Source organism: Lytechinus variegatus, chromosome 2 (genome assembly GCF_018143015.1).
Source record: "Lytechinus variegatus isolate NC3 chromosome 2, Lvar_3.0, whole genome shotgun sequence".
NCBI classification, from domain to species: domain Eukaryota; kingdom Metazoa; phylum Echinodermata; class Echinoidea; order Temnopleuroida; family Toxopneustidae; genus Lytechinus; species Lytechinus variegatus.
The window spans coordinates 72,742,005-72,764,657 of NC_054741.1; the positions used below are offsets into that span (position 1 = coordinate 72,742,005).

The 22,653-nt window shown below is 33.8% G+C and overlaps 1 protein-coding gene across 4 annotated transcripts in view; it reads left to right on the plus strand.

The window, feature by feature from the left end:
• LOC121408942 (nuclear receptor corepressor 1-like) overlaps nt 1-22,653 on the plus strand; it is a 76,869-nt gene that overhangs the window by 25,306 nt on the left and 28,910 nt on the right. For all 4 annotated transcript variants that reach the window (XM_041600672.1, XM_041600673.1, XM_041600669.1 and 1 more), the window contains exons 2-3: nt 3,770-3,956; nt 21,142-21,263. In XM_041600672.1, coding sequence (XP_041456606.1) covers nt 3,770-3,956; nt 21,142-21,263 — 309 coding nt within the window. The remainder of the gene's footprint in view (nt 1-3,769; nt 3,957-21,141; nt 21,264-22,653) is intronic.

Genomic DNA, 22,653 nt, shown 5'->3' on the forward strand with positions numbered 1-22,653 from the left:
TAAGAAGGAATTAAAATGATGCTGTCTGAAAATGTCAAATTCCACCCTAGTTTACATGTATTTAAATAGAACTTGCAAAAAGAAACAGATCAGTGCAAGATAAAAGAAAAACTATGTTATTAGAATAAGATTCATGGTGAAGCAAAGATTAAATTGACAAAGTCTATGCATTGCGCTTTATATGTGAGCTAAATTAAAAACTCTGTATGTTGTACATTGCAATGGTAATTGACAAAAACCCTTGATGGGTAACAAAACAAATATTTGTATTTTACATGTATGTGTACTCTTTGGCACACATGACATAGTGGGACCAGCATGTACATTCAGTTTTCAGTGGTTTGCAAATTATAGCTTTGGGAAGCTTGAAAGTAATCTCCAATTAAAAGCAACTTGAATATGTCATATGTTTGATAAAATGATAAAAAGAAAAGTGCTCTGAAAGTGAACAGTAAATATGAACATTTGCCCAGTGCACATTTTTCTTTCTTTTGACAAAACCATCTTTATCAGTGAAGAGCAAAGTGCATGTTTATAAACCGGTACATGTCTACTACTAAAATGAATAGAATTACCATCGTAATGCTGCTGAGCTTTCTGAAGATACTTAATTGTAGAAGTATATATATGTATATGTGTGAGGGGCATCATGAATTATTGAAATCGACTTGTAATAATAACATTTTGTATTATAGTGTACCATACTTCCCTTGGTCATTACATGCAGTATCTATGTTTCTTTTTAAGCCGTAGAGTACTGAATGTAAACTGCAATGAATGAATTTGGTTTGAAATAACACTTATATTTTTGTTCAATCAACTCCAATTCCTCCTCCATATAAAATGTAGAGCTGAATAAACAAGGGTGGATTGCTTCGCCCCATCTCCGCAGCTTCCGTTAAGTGCTTTCAATAGACCTCTTTGGGTCTCTTTCCTTTAAAGAGAGGGCTGAGCCACTGCACATTTGACAATTTTGTGACATAAAAACTGGTGAACATCATGTATTATCTCTTTTAAACCAGTTTACTCACAATTTAACTGGAGAAAACATTCAAAACCTTTTAACCTCAAATGCCTGGCAGAAGACAACAACCTTATTTGCAATTGGATGTAACCAGCAGCATCAATTTTATAGCATTTTTTATTGAACAGAAGTTGACACTCAATTTTTCTATTTATTCAAGATTCAAAATTCGTGGTAAATGTATGCATACAAAGAAATTTAATTTTCAATGGCTTAAAAAAAGTATACACAAAGATGAAAAATACAGTATATTATAACAATATTGAAAAGTGTTCAAATATATATTAGTAGGCCTATATTGTTTTAGATCTTGATGAGGGGCATGTGGCCGAAAGCTTGATGAAGACTGGTATTCACCTTGCTACAGCCCTCTCCATACTCTTTATCTCAAATATAATGTACATGTATATAAATATATTTCATGTAATATAATATATGTATATATGTGTGTTTGTGTGTATGTATATATTGTTTCTTTATGGTTTCACTCACCTTGTTTATTCATTTTATTTTATGATACCTTATTTCATTTTTGTGTTCAGGGAGGAAGGTGTAATATTGAAGCATGAACCACGACTGAAAAATACAAAAATATATGTGGTTTGATCCTTTTGAGGTCTCCTGTATTACCCTATAGTTCCTCAAACACTGAACTAAATGCTCCATGTGTGAGTGGTACAACTTGAGCAAGGCCTGTTTTGATGATATTTTTCACATGTATTCAATTTCATACATTTCAATGTATGGTGTGCTGACTGTGCTCTAATCAAGATGGTAATGTACATGTATTGCATGTTGTGATATTAATTCTGTGCGAGTGTAGTCCAGCAGTCATGAAATCATGAATATTTCATGAGATGGTATATTCATTTCATGGTCACAACACAATATCCTATCAGGAGTACTATTATAGGATCTTCTTGTATGGTCCCACTCAAATTGCACTTCATTCCTTCATAATGTCATCCTGCATGCGATCACTACAGAACTCAATGATAAGGGAATTTCATTTTTGTCTCTGAATATTCCAGCCTTTGATAATATTGTGATTGAAGAGATATGAGTTCCATGTTCCAAGCCTTTCAGCTGCAAGATTGTATTTCAGATTGACTTCTGTTCTAATGCTGTGTAATCCCCGCTCTATCAGGGCTTCTGATCTCCGATGACTCTCACTCTGGTAAAACGAACTAGTATCAGCCCTGGGGAGCGGTGCATGTGTACTTCTCTTCCCCTATATGTCTGCAAAATTAGCCGGTGTGAAAAGTGCTGCTAAAGTACACTCACATGATTCATTTTGTAGATCTGCCTGTGTACATTGCACACTTAATCACTTTGTTTAAAGGACAAGTCTACTGCAACAAAAAGTTGATTTGAATAAACAAAGAAAAATCCAACAAGGTAACACTGAAAATTTTTATCAAATTCGGATGTGAAATAAAGTTATGACATCTTAATGTTTCGCTTAATTTCACAAAAGAGTTTTATGCACATCCCAGTCGGTATGCAAATGAGGGAACTGACTCACTATTTCTTTTGTAAAAATACTATATGAAATATTCAGATTTTCTCATTGAAGATCGTTAGATCTACCGACATAAAAGTCTACATGTGGGGCTACATGTATAGTATGGAGTCCTTCATGTAGACTATCTAGTAGATCTAGTGTGACATCAACTGAAAACAATTTTTCAGAGTCAAGAAAGGAGGGAATATTCTTCATTTTCTTGATAGTTTCCAACCAAATCAAAGTAAGTTCAGGGGAAAATGGAAAATAGAGTAACACTTCTTGGATGTGTTACACAATGTGAAATTTCACAATTTTTTTGGAAGTTTTTTTTTCTGGGATGGCCTTTCAATGGTAGGCCTATCTCCCACCCAGGTTGGAAATTATGGAAAAAACTTGTAAATGCTTAAAATTACTTATTACTACAGGGAGGTACAGGGAAATGCTATAATGTACTTGAGAAACACCTGGGCAACACCTGAGAATATTCTTTAAGTATATTTCATAGTGTTTCCCCACATTTCCAACTTTTTTCCATATTCCTTACAAAGATGGTGGTGGCTATGAAATCATGTGATCTAGTTACTGGTTGATTGATTAGAGGATTGGATGGCTGATTTATTGCAAGAGAGTTATTTTTTGTATATGACGGAGCACTTTCAGCCGAAGCAGATTATTCACACCAGATGCCCTTTTATTGTAGACAGATTGATATATTAGATAGATATATTTTATTCATTTTACACCGACCATAATGTTGCATTCTGTGGGACTTGCAGCTTTAGTTCTTACCTGAACGGCTGAAGGACATGGATTCATACATACCCAACCCAGTCACTTGCATACAGCAAGGCTCCCCACTAACATTTTTTCTTAGGGGCCAGTTCGATCCACCAAAATCATCGATAACATAATTTTGGTGGCCTGCAAAGGAAATTTAGTGGCCTGAAATAATACAACCGGGCCACCAAGTGTTGGCTTTTAAAGAACTTTGTTGGCCCAATGCTCATTTTTGGTTGCCCAGGGCCACTGCTAATGTCGAGCCTTGCATACAGATATATTCAACATCAGATTTTGTGTGAGAGAATTCATCTTTAGGTACATTTACACTTTAGAGGATATAAAGCTTGATGATTTTTTTCATTAATGTTTCTTTTCTCTTCTCTTTGTTTCTTCTGTTTCTTTACTTTCTTTTCTTTTGACTCCTAATCCTTCCCTATATATCAATCATGTTTCATTAGGTTGCCAGGGGGAGGGCAGCAACTCCCTGAGGCCATATCGCCATACAAGCGCCCTCGTGCCATGAGCCCCCAGCATCGTGATGTAACGGCAGGAACGTTGTATACCACACAGCCAGGCTACACCATGAGCCAGACCCACGTTGCAGGAATGTACCCGCAGTCACGCAACGTCGGTCGATATGTTGCGGTGAGTACCAATTCTCCAAGCAAATACATACATGAATGTCTGTCAGAGATTGTTCATGTGTACATTAGTTGTTTTTAGTAAAAATGGAACAAGTCTCAAGTGTTTATGTTTATTCGTCTCTAGCATTTTCCCTTTTTGACTGACGTTATATCTATATTTATTAGCTACTTCAGCTTTATCAGTGCCATGCTCATTAGAATAAATGTCTGTTATTGTGATTTTCGAAATATTTGTTTGGGTTCAAGAAAAAATTGAATTTGAGCATATAACACTATTTCATGCTTTATACAATGCAAGATTTACATTATTTGTAATCTGGATGAAGAAACAACCTGGACTTGATTTGAAATTTTTGAATGCAAGAGATTGATGGATAAGAAAGATTTCATAGTTTAAATGTTTCATTGTTTAATAAAGTTTTTTGTTTTTGTTTCAAAGGCCTTCTTTGAAGCCAAATTAAAACTAAATTCATGTCATCATGAATGGAGTACTGAAATTTTAGATTGCAAAGAGGCCTTGAAATTGTATCATCATCCATTGTTTTATTTATAGTTTGTCATCGCTCTTTATTCTCTGGTAGATAAATGAATAGGTCCACTTCCCTGGAGATAAATGAACCATCAGCAGATTCCCTTTACAATCAACCGTGCGGATGTCCCTTTGTATGCTTTCTGGTTAGGTTGCCAATGAATGCAGAGAACAGCCTTCATTAATTCTATATTTAGTTTTGATGAAAGGAAAGCCCTGGTGCACTGGCTCTTGATTTAGGAGGAAGGTCACAAACATATATTTGTTGTAGTTTGGGAGTCAAGTCATTACCAGTGACTTATTTTATTTTTATCCACAAACCTAGAACCCTCAAGACCTTGTGTGCAGAATCTGCAGTGAAACACCATAGCCATCACATACTCAATCTACAGTATGTAGAGCTGAAAAAGTTTTTCAAACTGAATGAATTAAAGTTATGGTCTCCAGCAACCAGCAAGAATTTCGTTTGTACTGGATGAAAGAAAAATATATACTTTATGATTATTTTTCATGGGAATTACAATCAAAACAAAGAAATAAAGGTCGCTTGTCTACTGTTCATCCTGATTTTTTTTACAAGGCCTTATAAATTATCAAATATTTGAGGCTACCCTCCATTTGATTCAGCCTGAAAAAAAATCAGTATCAGTAAATGTGCAAATGGTCCATCTTAGGGTGTTTTTATGCTTCCATTGCGAGGACAGAATCAGCCTTTTTCAAACGTCGATTCAAAACGCCGATCGTAAACGTGGTTCTAGGAGTGCTGTTTATGCTTAACTTTTCAGAGGCGAAATCACAATCTCCAGCTGGCTTCGCAGGAAAGCGAGGTCAAATTGGGCGCGCATTTTTTCAAGTTTTTTTTTCCAAGTGTTGTTATTACGTGGAGATAACATGGGGCAATGCGACTGTATTTGCCCGCAGATTTTCATCTCACCGGAAGCATGTACCGAATGACGTCATTTAAACACGTTTACGATCGTGGTTCTCTTTATACTTCCCCAGAAAGCCTGATTCTGGTCAAACGACGTTTACAAACGCACCTTTTTGTGAGTTTACAATCGGCGTTTTGAAACAGCGTTTAAATGAAAGTAAGCATGGACGCAACTGTGTTTTGGACTAATTACGTTTGGAAACGCTGATTCTGGCCTCAAAAGTGGAAGCATAAACACGGCCTTACTGTTATCGGTACCTAACAACTTCCAATATTTTTTCTTAATTCTCTGCACTGTGAATGAGGTATATATCCTTTTATGCAGAGGCACCTAAAACTTTGAAAAGGAAAGGATTATGAAAAATGCATGCATTCAAATTGTGAAGGACATGTTTACTGAAAGGGTGGGGGGTTGGTCATTTATATTGAGGATGCCATATTACAGCAAAGAATGTTAGACCAACCTTTTATTTATTTTTTTCTGTTATCAAACAAAATTGTTAGAAGCCCAATTAAGCAGAATAGGAATGAGGAGAAAGCAAGCGTGTACATGCAGATCTATCAGACACTACTGCGCTTCAACAGTATTGATTGAATAAATTCACATTTGTGTTGAATGTCACTATAAATTGGAAATGAAATGGCTGAATACAATAATTGCAAAATTAAAAGCTATTGATTTACATTTCATATCCATGCACCAACATGTATAAAATATTGTATTCACCTTTTATTTGCTTTTTTATGTTTCCAGTAATAAATCACCCATTATTATTTTGTTGTTGTTGTCCAACGGATCTTCTATTATTAGTTGTTAGATTGAAATGACTTTTTAGCTTGCTGTAATTAACAATACCTGGAAACTTTACTTGAGTTATTACACATATCTTTGTCTTGTAGGAAATGAAAGACAATTTCCCCTGTTGTCATTTGCCAATAGATCATCAATCTTACAATAAGATCAATTGAATTCATTTTTATAAAGTTAGCAGTGGAGATAGAGAGTTAAGATTAGGGCGTTGCCGCAACTAAAATCACCAATCCATCAACTAATGCTTCTTTGAGAACACCAGTGAATTAGATTGCAATATTTTATTTCCTGTTCAATGTAAAAAAAGGAATGACGGATGTGAGTTGAACATGATCATCGTCACATACTTCATCATTACATTCAGGTCTCTTGCTCTTTTCATCATAATGTGTGGAGGAAATGAATTTAAAATGATGAGACATTTAGAGGCAGAGTTTCAGAGGATGCCATTTTGTTTTCTTGGCAGTATCTTCTGGGAGATTCTGCTCTCATTTTGAAACTAAATTGGTCCTGGCCCCTAAGGCCCCACGGTGTCTTCAATTTGGATGGTTGCTTGTTTTGTACCCATTCCCATTCAAATGTTCACAATCATGGACAAGGCATATAACGAACCTGTCACATCTGGAATCTATGTTCCTGATGTAATCAAGAAGAAATGTAGTTCTATTCCCGGAACTGATCGTTAGTGTTCTAATGGCCTTACTAACATTTGTTGTGCCGTTTGCTTTTTTTGCCTGTAGTAGAATGATACATTTCTTGACTTTCTTAACAGGTTACCTGTAGATACATGTAAGATGATAATTTTGAACAACTTTCAAACAATTTTTCTTGATGACCTTTTACAAAAAGTATTTTGTGCTGGTAAATTTCAATATGTGGATAACATTTTAAGTTCAAATGTTAACAGCTCCCTTTAAAAATCATGCAAAGCAAACATGTAGGATAATGAGGTATATACTACAGTAAATTTTGAAATAACCCTGTATGTAATACAGTGGGCCTACATATAGATTGCATACACTGCATGTGCCAGGTTACATTGTCAGAGTCGAAATCATTCCAGTGCATTTCAGATCTAATTTTATTTGTTCTAAATAAGTTTTAAGAGATGAAAAGGGCATCAATTTTCAGATTTAAACCTGATGATTCTTTGTTGTTCTGCATTGATCTGCAGTCTTTGTTTTTCAGGTGCTGTAAAATATGGGTGTGAAGATGAGACTAAGGATAGGGAGGGGGGGGGGGCATTGGCAGAGGACTCCCAGTGTATGCAGGCCTTTGATGAACATGACCTTTTCATGTTCCTTCCCATTCTGTCTTGTCAGGTCACATGGCTGACCCAGACCTACATTTTAACTCTGTCCACACCAAGGTTTTAATCCCCTTTCTCCATTTGACGTAACCCAATATACCTCGGGCTGCTTGGTGGTGTTGAAAATTGAATTACCCGGAAAGCATTTTTGTGGAGAGGCAGATATTATGTGCTGCCTTGCCCGGGCTACATTCCCCCTGTCAGTGCCTGTGAAAGTGTTATTGGCACTTGCCAGTTACAATTTGGTGCAGAGATGCGCACGCACCATCACATCGATATTTGTTGATTCAATGAAGAAGGGAATGATAAAAAGAATTGACTGGTACTGTGATTAAGAAGAACGTGTCAGGTTTTTGGGATGTCCTCCGCCTTTCGTTGTTTTTGTTCGATTGAATTGCAATGATTCTTTGGAACTGGAGAAATTGAGGATTTTATCATATCCTTACCTTTTCCAGACAGCATTTAAAGTGCAGCTTACTTCTTTCCTTCATTATATTCAATCTGTATAAAATTAAACAGGGAAAAGATAACTTGTCATGCCGCAATGGATACATGTACATGCATATTGACAATTCAGATCGATTTGATAGAATGGATTCTTGTCGGATTACTTAGCAGTTTGTATAAAGCTCTTTTAGAATCAAACATGTTACTGTGAAATTGTAAAATTTATGCAATTGGGCATGGTACGGCGCCAGTGTTGAGTCATTTTGTGTGATTTAAAGCTGTTTAGTATTCATATTAAATGGATTAATTTTATCTACCCTGTGTGTAGTTCTGATATAAACCACATTGTCTTTCTACCCTCTTTTCTGCCTCTTTTCTAAACTCCTTGTCAATGACTGTTTTCTTTCCCACTCCCTTATATTAAATAATGGCTACTTGGTAATAATCTCTCATTCTTATTCAAAGGGTTTGTTAATGCTTCCATTGTGTAGACAAAATCAGCGTTTTCAAACATCGTTTCATAACGCCGATCGTAAACATGGTTCTGAGAGTGCTGTAATTGATAAGTGCTTAACTTTTCAATCTTAACAATCCCAGTCAATGGATTTTTTTTGTACTTCTCACAGTGCTACCTGTTCAGCTTTTTAGATTTAATGATTTTAATTTACAAGTAGGATTATAGACTTTCTTATGAAATCAAGTGTTTATTGCAGGTACCTTCAAGATCAATCATATTTATCTATTTTCATTATTTAAAGAAAAAAATGAATGAAAAATTAAATAAACTTAAAACTAGGGCATGTCTCTTGTTGAAAAGCATTTGGTATGCCAATTTTCACCCACTCAAATGCATTGTATTATCTCCTTCATAGTGAAATAACATTAGTGGTATTTGCTCAAGTTACAGTGTAAGGCTCAAAGTCCATTGATATTGACCCACATTACTGAGTGTTTTGTTTTGTCTGGCAAAAGTGTGCAATAGCAGCTATTGTAATATCTGCTGATGTCATTGATTAATTCTGCATGCATGATCAAGTCCTTGTGTGTATGAAGTATTGTAATACCCCTTTCACATTTGTGTTTGGATAGTTTTGGTTTGGATTGGTTTGTGTGGATGGCATCTTTATTTTGTATCAAACTTATCCTTAATTGTTCAGACGGAAAAAAAATGCAGATTTCACTCTAATATTGAAAGCAATAAAGGGTGCCTATTTGGCATGAAATTGGTTTTGTACAGAATTCAAAACAGAAACATTTCGTACATGTACGTGTTCTTCAACCAACTTCAGAATGTGAATATTAATTATTATTATTAAAAATTGTCATAAGAATCTAGTGGATTGAACCTCTCCCCCAGTTGTACATTTGACCTATCCCTACCAAATGTTTAAAAAAGTTAACTGCTTGCAACTCAGTCAGATATGAAGTGAAGATTATTAAAGGGGAAGTTCACCCTGACAAAAAGTATATTGTAAGAAAAGCAGGAAAAATAATAAAAAATATTGCCGGAGGTTTGGGAAAAATTCATCAAATAATTAAAAAGTTATTAGAATTTCAATTATTTGATTTGTGACGTCATATGCGAGCAGCATCCCTACATAGCGAATGCTAAAAAATCAATGAAATGTCATTTTCTCAGAAAATTGAAAATGGTTTTCACCATAACTTTTGTATATCAATAGACAAATCATTTCACACTCGATCATGAAAAGAAAACAAAATTAAGTCATCAGGAACCATACAAAATTTGAAATTCATACATTTTATATTACATAACACATGGGGCAGCTGCTCGTTTATGATGTCACAAATCCCAAATTTTGAACTCTAATAACTTTCTTACTCTTTAACAGATTTTCCTCAAACCTTCACCAATATTTTTTACTATTTTTTCTGCTATTTTTACAACAAAGTTTTCTTCAGGGTGAACTTCCCCTTTAATGGTATGTAGATCAATGTTCAGTTTGATCAAGATTAGGTATCAAAACAGATCCGGTTTCACTTTGTTTGATATCCGTTTCCTACACTTTGTTGTTGGCTTCATACATCTAGGTAGGCCTATAAACCAGGGTTAGAATTTTGCAATTCTATGAAATTTTTTCACCTATGAATATGTGGCAATAGTTGATAATTGTAAGGAATAATTTTCATACCTTGCCCAAATTTGAAATATAAAAGGTTGATACTATCAACTGCTTTGATAGATTTCATCATTGCAGGCATAAGCAATGTCCAGTTCATGTTTTCTCCAAACCAGCAGCTCTCACTGCACAGTGTAGGGCTATAAACCATATGTCAAAACCAGATAAATAGATAGCAAACATGAATAGCAGTGGGATGCCAAGAGTTCACCTTCTACAGCTCAGCAACTTGGCAACCAGCCAGACAGCTTGCCTGTATTCAGAGCAAGTTAAAACTCCACATCAACAAACATGGCAAAGTCCGGGTTGGTTTAAAGGGATCAGTCAGGAATTATTTTTAGTTGATGGGCAAAAATTATGGGCCTTTTCACACGTGAATCTTGAATCATCATTGTAATGATGATTGCTACATTGAGATTTTATTCATTTTCTAGTTTGGTTTCACATGTGCTAAATATTCATCAATAGCCTTATTTTTCACTGGAATCATCATTCATATTACAATTTGTTTTTACTGTGTGAGAGGGTGGTAAGTGTGGTTGTTCATTCAATTTGTCCAATAGCACTATAACCTTGTATTTGGAAGATCTCATTTTTATAGCTTTGTGTTGAGAACACAGATAAAAGAATTGCATTACCTACAGTATAATTAGAGAAATATTGCAATGGCCACAACTATATTGACATGTGTATCATGGTGGATTACAATTAAAATCATAGAGGTTGTAAGTTGTAATTACAAACAATTAAGGGGAAATGAATCTAAAAGTATGGAAATGGTTTTTATTGAAAGTTTTATATTAATGAAAAAGCAAATGCTTGCAATGATAAAGTCTGTTAAAGCTATATGTGCACAAAATTCTTCTTAGATTGAAAATTGATAAGAAACTGCAGTTGAAAGAGAAAATTGATGGCATTAGACGGAAAGCTCAGTGCAATATATTTTGGTGTGGGTGATGTTAATTCTTGGTGACATTACAACCCAAGTCTCCCCTTTTTCTTGAGAAATGCAAATATTTATGAATTGGCAACTGATCAATTTTGCTTCCTTGGCAGGAGTTATTTACAGTCAGGTCATAGGGCTGTTGAGGATTATTATCAATCAAAATATGTTTGCATTTGTCATTATGAATTGAAAGTCATTGACCTTTATGTCTGGTGCCAGTGAAATCATTAGCTTAATCACATCGTTCAAACTGGCAACAATGGGCAGCTGGAGCAAATGATTGAATTAAAAAATCAAGCATTTTTGAAACACACCTGTGCATTTAAAGGAACCATGTTGTCTGTACCATGAGTTTATGAGTTATCTGAAACAATTATTTTTTAAAACAATACAAACAATGAAATAGTTAAAGGGGAATCCAACCCAAATAAAAACTTGTTTTTATAAGAAAAAGAAAAATTAGACAAGTTGATAGGTGAAAGTTTGAACAATATTGGACAAACAACAAGAAAGTTATGATTTTTTTAAAGTTGTAAATATTGGTAATCACTTTACCCATGGATACTTCAAATTGGCCGCATATGGGATGTCATAGTGATGTAAGGCAAGGACTTCTCTTCCATGTACTCCAATACATATTATGGCTAAAATGTCATTTTCCCAAAAAGTTTTATTTTAAATCATATTTTCTTTCATCAGGACATAAAACAATATACTACCTGGATTATATTAAGATTACTGCCCCAGGGGAATCTGTACTTAGGAGAAAACCACAAATCCCTGATAATAAAGTACATGGCCTATGGGAAATTTGTCCTTGCCTCATGTCATAATTTACTTACCCAGTTGCCAATTTGAAATCAACATACTATTAGTGATCTCAATTTTAAAGCAGCTATAACTTTCTTATTGCTTGTCTGATTTCTTTCAAACTTTCGCCATTCTCTTTAATTTATTTTTCTCCTTCCCAACACAACATTTAATGGCCAAGGCTGGGTTCCCCTTTAAATTACATTGTAAGAATAGGGGGTATTAACACTGGGTTCTTGTGGGTCCTTGAAAGCCTTGAATCTCCTGAAAAGTCCTAAAAATAGAATAAAAAAGTCTTGTAATATCCTGAAATTTCAAAATGTGCTCTCCCCAGAAATGTTTCTGATTTGATAATATATCAATATCTGTAGCAATAAGATTTGTTTTTTCTAATACAGGTTCTTGTTTTTGAAATCTGTGGAATCTTAGAAATCTTCAATTATATTTCTGGGAAATCCTAGAATAGTCCTTGAATTTGTTTTGGTAACCATGTAACTACATGTACATGTATATAGAAATTCATTAGTCATCTGTGTTGGTGAGCGCAGTAATTCAGAAATAATGGTATGCAGGGTGGGGGGGGGGGGCTCAGCAAAATATAGTTGTCTTTTTTCATCCTGGAGTATGGCAATTATGGTGATATGAGGCTACTTCCTTTATTCTTTCATCACCTCTTCAGTCTGAGTGAAAGAGTGAAAATAAAAATTGATGCCTGGTCACATGCAGTAAGAATCACGAGTCTTTCATGAAGTCACTGAAAGCTTTAAAGAGAGAGATTAAGGTGAAATGAAGTTTATTGATTTTTGTTCTATAAATTACAAGTTTTAAATAAGTTTGTGTGTAAAAGAAGAAAATTGGAGTGAAAATTTTTTTTTTGGGGGGGGTCTTTTGGTTATTTTCAGGGTGTATTTACACATTACCCCCATGTATTCATTTGGCTTGAGAGTAACAATTACTCTGGAAATGCATTCATATTTTTTGTGATCATAAAACTCTAATACCCCTATCATGAATTCCCCTATAAACAGTCTGGATTGAATAAAGATCAGAATAATGTGGTTTTGCAGTAAAATTGAATTCATAAATTCAGAATTCCACTTTATTTTTTGAGAAGGCATCAAGGAAATATTAACTTATTGTTATACAATGTAGTAGTAAGTGCAGTGCCTGTGCTTTTGAAACAAGACCGACCAGAGAATAAGCGGTATTGTTTCAAATCCTGTTTAGAGTTTAGAAAATGAGATGGAGAGTAGCAGGAGTGTGGATAAAGTCCTCCTTTAAATGACAAGTACACCCCAACAAAAAGTTGATTTGAATAAAAAGAGAAAAATCCAACAAGCATAACACTGAAAATTTCATCAAAATCAGATGTAAAATAAGAGAGTTATGACATTTAAAATTTTCGCTTAATTTCACAAAACATTTTCATGACATTCATGTACATGTAAGCTGCATTTGATCCCTATTCACAAAATTATGAAAGGGGAAAGGCCTACTTGATATGTGATTTTGTATGCTTCCCAATACATTGAGATTTCATTAGCTTGATTTTTTTAGCTTCATTTTGCTGAACACAGAGTTGCCAACATGTACATGTATGATCAGGGGAGTGGGAGTTACTTCCCTGGTATGATGGAGTGAAAAACTTATTTTTTTAATCATAATTTACGAAGAAAGCCCTAGAGGCTAGACATACATTTTAATGAATATTATCTCTCCATTCTCTGCTTTCTTGGTATTCTATTGTATTTTGATGTTTAAAGCCTGATGAATCAGACTGTTTACATTACCATTACATTTTTACTCCATCCTGACATTTCTTCTTGTGTGCAATACAATTTTTCTTAAATGTCAGACTACCGGAGCTTTATCTGCAAAATGTCATGTTCATTAGCTTGACAAACCAACTTGTCAGTATGCAGTTAGTGGCATTCATTATTGAACGCTGAACTGACAGTGTGTTGTATAAAGACTAAAAAGCTTTTATAAGTAGCCATTTATTCACTGTTTTTCTTTTTTAATTTTATAGGAATAATAGATGCGAAAAATGAATTGAAATTAAGAATATGCGAAGTGTCGAAACTAACTTTCTCTTTTGAGTATTACTATTATCATTTTTAGAAACTTGTTTAAAGAATTTACAGACTTTGATTTATGTTGTGCTTTACAAGTATATTGACAATTTTGGTTGTTGAGATATACTGTCGGTCTCTTGATAATTTTGAATGGCATGAACTTATGATTTATGTTGGCCTATATATTTAAAACATTGAATATAATTTTCAAAATGGGAGTAAGTTTATGTTGACTAATTCAATTTTCATATTAATGAATTAGACTTTTAGGCCCTGCATTTAAATATTGATCATTTGGTTGATCACAGCACTTTACAATTTAACACTGTGTTAGGAATAATACTTCAAAGCTCAGAAATTGTCCATAAAAATGAAGCAACACAGGTCTATCAGGGAAAAATATGAGTCTCACCTTGGGTGTAATAATAAATGTTACACACAGATTGTGGTTTTAGTGACTCTTCACATTAGGTACTTCCCCTCAAAATGATGTCATTGCTTTAGCCCCAGGTGGAGAGGTGTTGGTGATTAAATTGTCTGCTAGTAGTCTGTTGCCAGGTCATCCAGCTTTATCTGTTAAAGCTTGTGTATAGTTTTGGTAAATCCACCAAAATGCACCTATCACTATTCCAATTCATTGCTAGCTAATATGAATGGATATGACCTATAACAGTTATGATGTGGAGGATATGAAATGAAAATGTGTTTTACAGGATAAATTTTGCGATTTTACATGGAAATTTAACTTGATCGGGTCACCCGATCAAATTAAAATATCTGTGTGTTTTTGTCTTTCAATTAAATCCTATTCCAAATCATGGAATGGGCTGAAACTTTCAAGACATGTTCTTTGTCTGTAACTTTTGGATATCTAATCACTAAATTTATAAGATAAGTGCTTGAATGCCCATTTTTTAAATTTAAAACAAGCATCGCCGAGAGAGGGCGCTATATATCCAAGATTTGAATATTTGAAATTTTCTCAGAGAAGTGCAGTTGAAAAATATCTAACGGTCTCTACACTTCAGTAAGACTGTCATATTAGATGATATTCGATTATCAATCACATTATTGACCCTTTACCAAAGCTATACACAGGCTTTAATGTCAAAAGAGAAAAGTGTGGTTATCCAGACTATTTATCCAGATTCCCTGTCCAAAGATCTCCAGATAGCACACAATCTTATCCCATGCAGTTTACATGTAGCCTAGTACCTTTCCATTTAATAATTGAAAGTATTATAAGTTTGTTTGAATATCATGATGTCATGGAAGAAAACATTTATTTCTTGGCAACTTGTGTGGTGTGAAAACAGCAGACAATTACAAGTCTACATGATCAAAATGTGGCATCCTGAGTATTAGTATCCAGAACCTTTACATGTACGTACATGCATGTAGTTTAGGTCTTTTAAGCTGGTGCTGTTTAAATTAGCTTCACCCTATGATTAGCTTTGAGTTTGTGTAAATAGAAAATACATGTATAATAAGCAATCCTGAATATTTGTTTATCCAGGGTAGCCTTTTTAATACCAATATCGTTTTCCCTGAGGACAAATAATCAGCTTTGTTTCTGGGTCGAGTAGTCATTTTAAGATGCTGTAGTACATTCAGTGGGTGTCTTATTTCAACCGATGAGATCCTCTTTATTATTTCAAGCATTCAGAGTACCGGTAATAAGAATTAGTCCTTATAGAAGTAGGCCTGAGTCTTATACATTTATTTTGAAAATTTTTGAAATTATAGTTTTAAACAGGTATTTAGGGGGAGGAGGGGGTAAATAATCCTTCCCCCAAAAATGCTGAAAATGTTACATATTTACATCCATGAAATGTTTACATCTATGAATGGCCATTTACTTTCCATATTTTATTATTTTTATTGGTACTTATCACAAAAATTAAGGATATTTTCATATTCCCTTTCTTGACTCTGAAAGATAATTTCCAGTTGATGTCACACTCTATCTACCTACATTGAACTCTCTACATGTGGGACTACTTGTATGATTTGTTGCTGATTTTTTTTTAAATTGAAAAATGATGTTTCATACATATCTAAAAAACAAAATAGTGATCAAATTTTCAAGTTCTCTAAATACCATTATGATGTGTTGGTCTACAATGTATGTGTTTGAGTTTGCATGCATCATTGATAAATAAAAAGTAAGAGTCATTTTCAATTTGTCAGTATTAAATGGAAATCAAGAAGATATGATACTGTAATTTCTGTTTTGACTGAATAAAGTAGACATATGTTTACAAATATGCATTGATGAATGAACAAGTTGAAGGGAAAAGTATAGAAGTATTGATTTTAATGTATGGAATGACATTTCCATTTAAAAACATGAGTACCCCCAGGGATCGTACATGGTTGGCTTTGGATAGAACTGGAGGCAACTATTAGCATAATGTTCTCAGACATGTTTGGTTTCAATAATCTTAGGAAAACATGATATAAAGGCATCCCTCTCTCTTTTAATAGCAAAAGTAAAAAGTAAGAATTTACAAATAATTTACACATTTGCTCATCAAATAATGTTGAAATACTGATTTGGGGAGGGGGTGGATGTTCGAACACAATTACATAATCTTTTTTAAGAGCTTTACTGGTATGCAACAACATGTCTTCTCGGAATCTTCAATGACTTTCATGTTGAATAGCACCTTTAAAAGCACCTGAATTGCCCTCAATACTGCTCAGGTGTCACATGATATAATGTGACACCTTCAGGGAAAGCATTATAAAAGAAGCTAGCTGTTGGTAATATTCAAACTATCCAGTATTTCAGTTTCAGTCTGACGGTTCCGAGCTGACATTTGTGCCCGTCAAGAATTATAAATAGAAACTGATGGGGAATGAAAAAAAGCAGAAAGACTCCCAGGGCTTATTGTCTGGATCAATGCCCAAGAGTCTGTGGTAGCTTTAAAGGGGAAATTTAAAAGCAAAACCATAATAAGCTGGATTTGTTGTAATGACCAAGATGTGACATTGTCATGTTTTCATTCAGGATTTTACAAATAAAGTATTTCCAAGAGCATTGAAAATGGTTCAGTATGTTTGAGTCATTTCATTATGTAAAGAAAAGTTACGTAAGCATATATATTTGATAGTTTTAATTTCCATTTTAGAATTCATGTTTGATTAATCTTTCAGATTCATGCACCTTAAAGGGGAAGTTCACCCTGACAAAAAGTTTATTGTAAAAATAGCAGAAAAAATAATAAAAAATATTGCCGAAGGTTTGAGAAAAAGTTATTAGAATTTCAATTATTTGATTTGTGACGTCATATGCAAGCAGCATGCCTACATAGCGAATGGTAAAAAATTAATGAAATGTCATTTTCTCAGAAAATTGAAAATGGTTTTTGTATATCAATAGATCAATCATTTCACACCTGATCATGAATAGAAAACGAAATTAAGTCATCAGGAACCATACAAAATTTTAAATTCATGCATTTTATATTACATAACACATGGGGCAGCTGCTCGTTTATGACGTCACAAATCCAAAACTTTGAACTCTAATAGCTCTCTTACTCTAACGGATTTTCCTCAAACCTTCACCAATATTTTTTACTATTTTTTCTGCTATTTTTTACAACAAAGTTTTCTTCTGGGTGAACTTCCCCTTTAGAAATATTGGGAGAAAATATTTTTATTGTCACTGTACTTCCATAAAGATTTCAAAAGTGTCAGTTCTTTATCATGTAGTCACTTTTGAATGTTTCTGAACAATCTCTTTGTGATTCATTTTTGTTGCTATATGTAGAACTTAGCTTTAGTTTCAGACCATGGATTTTTTTCACAATTTGCATAATGCATATACAGTACATGAAGGCGTGTACCTGCATTTTTTGGCATTTTAATGTTTTTGATTTGATAAAGACAAGTGTTTTAAAAAGTAGTATCATGTTTGTGATTTTTGTGAATGACAAAAGTGATCTCCAGTATTTAAGATAAAGAACCATAACCCCTCCCCCCCAAAAAAAAAAAACTGGTCTAGACTCTTGGCGATATGTTGTAAATACAAATACATGTATGTCTGGAAAAGTGACTTTGCCATGCTCCTTTCAAACAAAATTAAAGGCCTGGCATTAGTATATTGCTCTTTCTTAAAAAAAGAAAGATGATACGAATATTATTCAATACTTCAAATAGATGAGAGGGGAAAAAATGCATTGTGGATGAGTGTAATTTTTTAAGTGTGAACAAAATATAAAACATCTGCGGCAAGTTTATTAACTTTCTAGGTGTGTGAACGGACAGTGCTATGCCCTGAATGATTGAACTTTAATACTTGACCCCAGGTAAAACAATTATTTATTTATTTATTTATTCATTCATTTATTTCATTTATTTATTCATTCATTCATTCATTCTTATTATTATCACTTTTTTTTTTGGGGGGGGCTTTTTTCACTACTTCTTGCCTAAATCTCTAACATTGGATAAGCTTTTACCATGGAGCTACTAATGGATGCCTTAACATTACAATGAATGGGGATTTTCCAGGGCTCCTGTTTGAGTTTCCAGGGCTGTATTGAGAATTTCGGGGGCCAAATCTCCCCAGCCCTTGTGTAATTTTCCTCCTGATTGACCCTCATATCCCTATTTGGAACTCTTTGAATATAAAAGGCAAAATTATAACTAGTGTAGATTTCTTCTGGAATGGAAATGCTTCAAAGGCAACATTAAATGTTATGATTATGAAAAAAATCATCTGCTTAATATATTCTGAGTTTTAGAATTTTTTAATGCTCAATGTGAGCATTCTCTTGGTCTCTAGGTTTATATTGATTATCGTAAACAAAAACTGCTACATTTTAAACTTTTATAGGTCATCATTCTGCACTCAAGAAACCTCATGTAAAGAAACCTGATTGATATAAAGGTGTATAATCAATGGTTAGGTGAAATTTTAACAAAGTAAACATGATCAGTACAAACACCTGGCTCAAGATATTTTCACATTTTGAAAATTGTACTTCAGAAGTGAATGCATTTTTTTTAATGTGAACATGGCCATATTTTAATTTTTGGATAAAAGCTTTTTTATCTCATTGCGACATGAGAAGAAACATGCTGGTATATGTGCATGTTAGGTGAAGCATTTCAATAAAAAGTGAATGATATGTGCCTTCAAGTTCAATACATCTCCATTGACATTATATCTGACTACCGGTATATGAAACTCAGATACTGTATAACATCTGTAAACATACAGCATCATTTAATTAACAGACAAGTTCAATTTCTTTTATTACTTTTGAAAACAAAACTATGATGACCTGGGTCCTTTTTTTCATATTAATCATTAACAAATGCAAAATTTTTATGATAAATTTCTATTAGCCAATGAAGGACAATAATTTCATTAGCTTTTGATATTTACTCAAATTACTGTAATTTGTTTTACAAGACTTACATATGTGTTAAAACAGAAAAAACAGAACCAAGATGTTTGAATTTTAATTCATGTGAACATGGTCCATAGACTTACACAGATAAATGTGGAGATCTACATTGCAGAAAGATTTGCAGTTAAGGCAAGTTTAGGCTTGCTTTTAATATCAATTAGATTACACGAGTAAATTTTCAGTTTTTGATTAATGTTTTTATTTGAGTTGATCGCGACTTGTATGGTTATGATTTCTTTTGGATGTTAATCTTTACGCCTTTGAGTCTTTTTGCTCTCCTGAAATGTTTGAATGTGGTGATTCACAATTGTAGGCCTATCCTTGTTGTTTGTGTCCTTTAGTTTAAGGCTCGAAATATATGTGTGTGAACATGCCCTATAGTGAATGGTGGAAACCACCAAGGTCTGGGCAATGATAGATGTTATTAGAATGAAAGAGAAATGGCCCTTCTCCACATGGCCTTTCAGTTCCCTGGTTAAGAAGAGGATATCCTTTTGTTCCTTCCTGGTTCATTTGTTGTGTGCGCAATAAAGAAGGGAAAGTTCAATGTTACTATGTCTGTGTTTCTATGTACATGTATGTTATAAAACAGAATACAAATGTATATGATATTCATACACCAGGCCTGTGATACACCCACACATGTATTCTTGAGGCTTTACATGCTTTTTCTGTGCTGCATGTTTAATCTACATAGAGGAACCTACTTGTACTTGACGTGGTATGGTACAAATTATGTAGGCCTAAATGGATGATTTTATTCATTTTTTATTCAAATGAAATATTCAGGGCAAATTCAAATGTACCGTTACAAATTTCCGGTACGCTAATAAATTTCCAGTCTTAAATTAAAGTGAAAACAATTTTTTGTACAGTGTTCATGTACCTTGCAGGAGTGTGTTCTATGTAGGGACAGTGATTTTCCGTTTTAAAAAAATGGCCTTTCCGTTTCAGAAAATCTCAAATTCCGTTTCAGCACGTCAGAAAATGGAAATTCCGTTTCCCCATAGACTTTGTACACACGGAAAAGTGACAATACCGTTTACACATTGAATAGCAAAATCACAGCACATACACTTGCACTGGCCAAAATTTGTATCTGCTACTGTACCAACAACACAATAGAATCCGTTCTAATCGGATCTATGCGGGTGTATTTAATGATTTTTCAAACTGATTTAGCATGCATACATCCTCACCTTTCACATAATTAGCATTATTTTACGGTGAAATTAAATTTCATCGATAATTTTGGGGTTGTTTGGACATCGTTATCAACAGTCAATGACTTTCGCCGATCCGCCATCTTCAATAAGAGTTGCTCAAACTATGGCCTTCACATCGATTGATGTTGTTATGCCTTGTTTGAGTACATACCACATATTTCACATTCAGGTTCATTCTTGTTTGAGCTAGGTAATGAGGCATGATATCAGATCCTCATCAATCAACACCTTTCTCAGGCCAGAGGAGTTGTACTTCTGAAATATGCAATCCCATGACTGGCCTAATATATCATTAGTCTTTAGCACAAACCCTGGCTTGTCAAAAACAAATGGCTCTTCAGCAGGCTTAATGGTAGACTACAACAAATTTAGAAAGAAAGCAAGAAGAAAGAAAATTGATTGATGAATATCAATTAAACATGAATAATCATGAATGCATAATTTTTACCTTTTGACATAAACAATTCAAAATAAATACAATTCATATATTGTTAATAATTTCACTGAAATATTTGCTTCATTTTATATTTTACAGGAGATGTCCCCAATGGAGTTTCGTGATCCTCGAGCTGACTTGCACTATCCAGCCACCCAGGCTAGTATACGAAGGAGACCATCCCTTCTCTCAGAGTTCCATGGACAGATGGACAGAGATAGGTAATATAATAAATACAGCATGAATTATCACAAAATATTAAACCCATCAACAATGGGCTAGTACTTTAAACATCTTCTTAGAGTGTTTTATCTTTAGGCATGTTAGGCAAGGTTCCATGTCTGACACCAAATGTTGCTTACCCCAGAAATGGGACAAATTGCCAAAAAAATGTGGGTTGATGGGAGAATTAAAGGAGTACGTTTATGTACTGGGCTCAACTGCTTTCTGATATATTAACCCAGTGATTCTTAATATCTTCATCAAAATCGGATAACAAATAACAAAGTTATGGAATTTTAAAGTTTAGCAATATTTTGTGAAAACAGTCGTCATGAATATTCATTAGGTGGGCTAATGATGTCACATCCCCACTTGTTCTTTTGTATTTTATTATATGAAATTAGGTTTATTCAAATTTTTTCCTCCAAGAACTAGAAAAAATGGATTGACAACTGATTTAGTGAATTAGATATTTATTGCTGCAACTTGTTTCATTATAAGGTAGACATGTTATTCACACAAGTATGAAATAATGAAAAAATATGATTTTATATAACATGTAAGAAAACAGAAAGTGGAGAAGTGACATCATCAGCCCACCTAATGAATATTCATGACTGTTTGTTCTTCAATAACTTTATTATTTGTTATTTGATTATGATGAAATTTTCGTCATTTTGCTCAGTGAATTCTACTATATGTATTAAGATATAGATTTTTTCAGCTCGGACCATCCCTTTAATTGTTTGCATTCATGTGCATTTACATTAAACAACGGCAGGCCATAGGCTGGATAAGACTACCTCCTGGTGAGGGTTCAACAAACATACTTGTTTTGGCCAACATTTTGCCATACCTTAAATGCCATGAGTAAAATACACCTGATAAAAAAAATCTGTTCTTGTTGTTTTAAATTTGATAATTATTGAATTATTCACGAGGAAAATTAATCAGTCTTTGGACATCCTTCTGATCAGTGCCATTTGAAGTATTAGGTATCGATATTTAATCTACTTCCAAGAAATAGATCAATAGAATTACTGCAGTGAAAAACATAATTTTAGTGATGGAAATAGTTAAATGTTGACAGTCAAGTGGATGTAGGATTCTTCAAAAATCAATTGTTATCTTGAAGATTTATTCGGTGTATGGTTACAAATCTGATATTCATTCTCTAGTTGATACCAACCATATGGCCAGTGGACAAAAATGTTGGCAGGCTGATGAAATAAAATTGAGATATTTTGTTAAATTATTAAATTTGATGAAATAGTTCTCTTTTTTGTTACTATTGTATAAGAAAACAGGCAAATTCTCATTTGTGAATAAGCTTTCAATATCACACCATCTTAACTGTGCAAAGAATTACAATGTTAAAACTATGAAAGG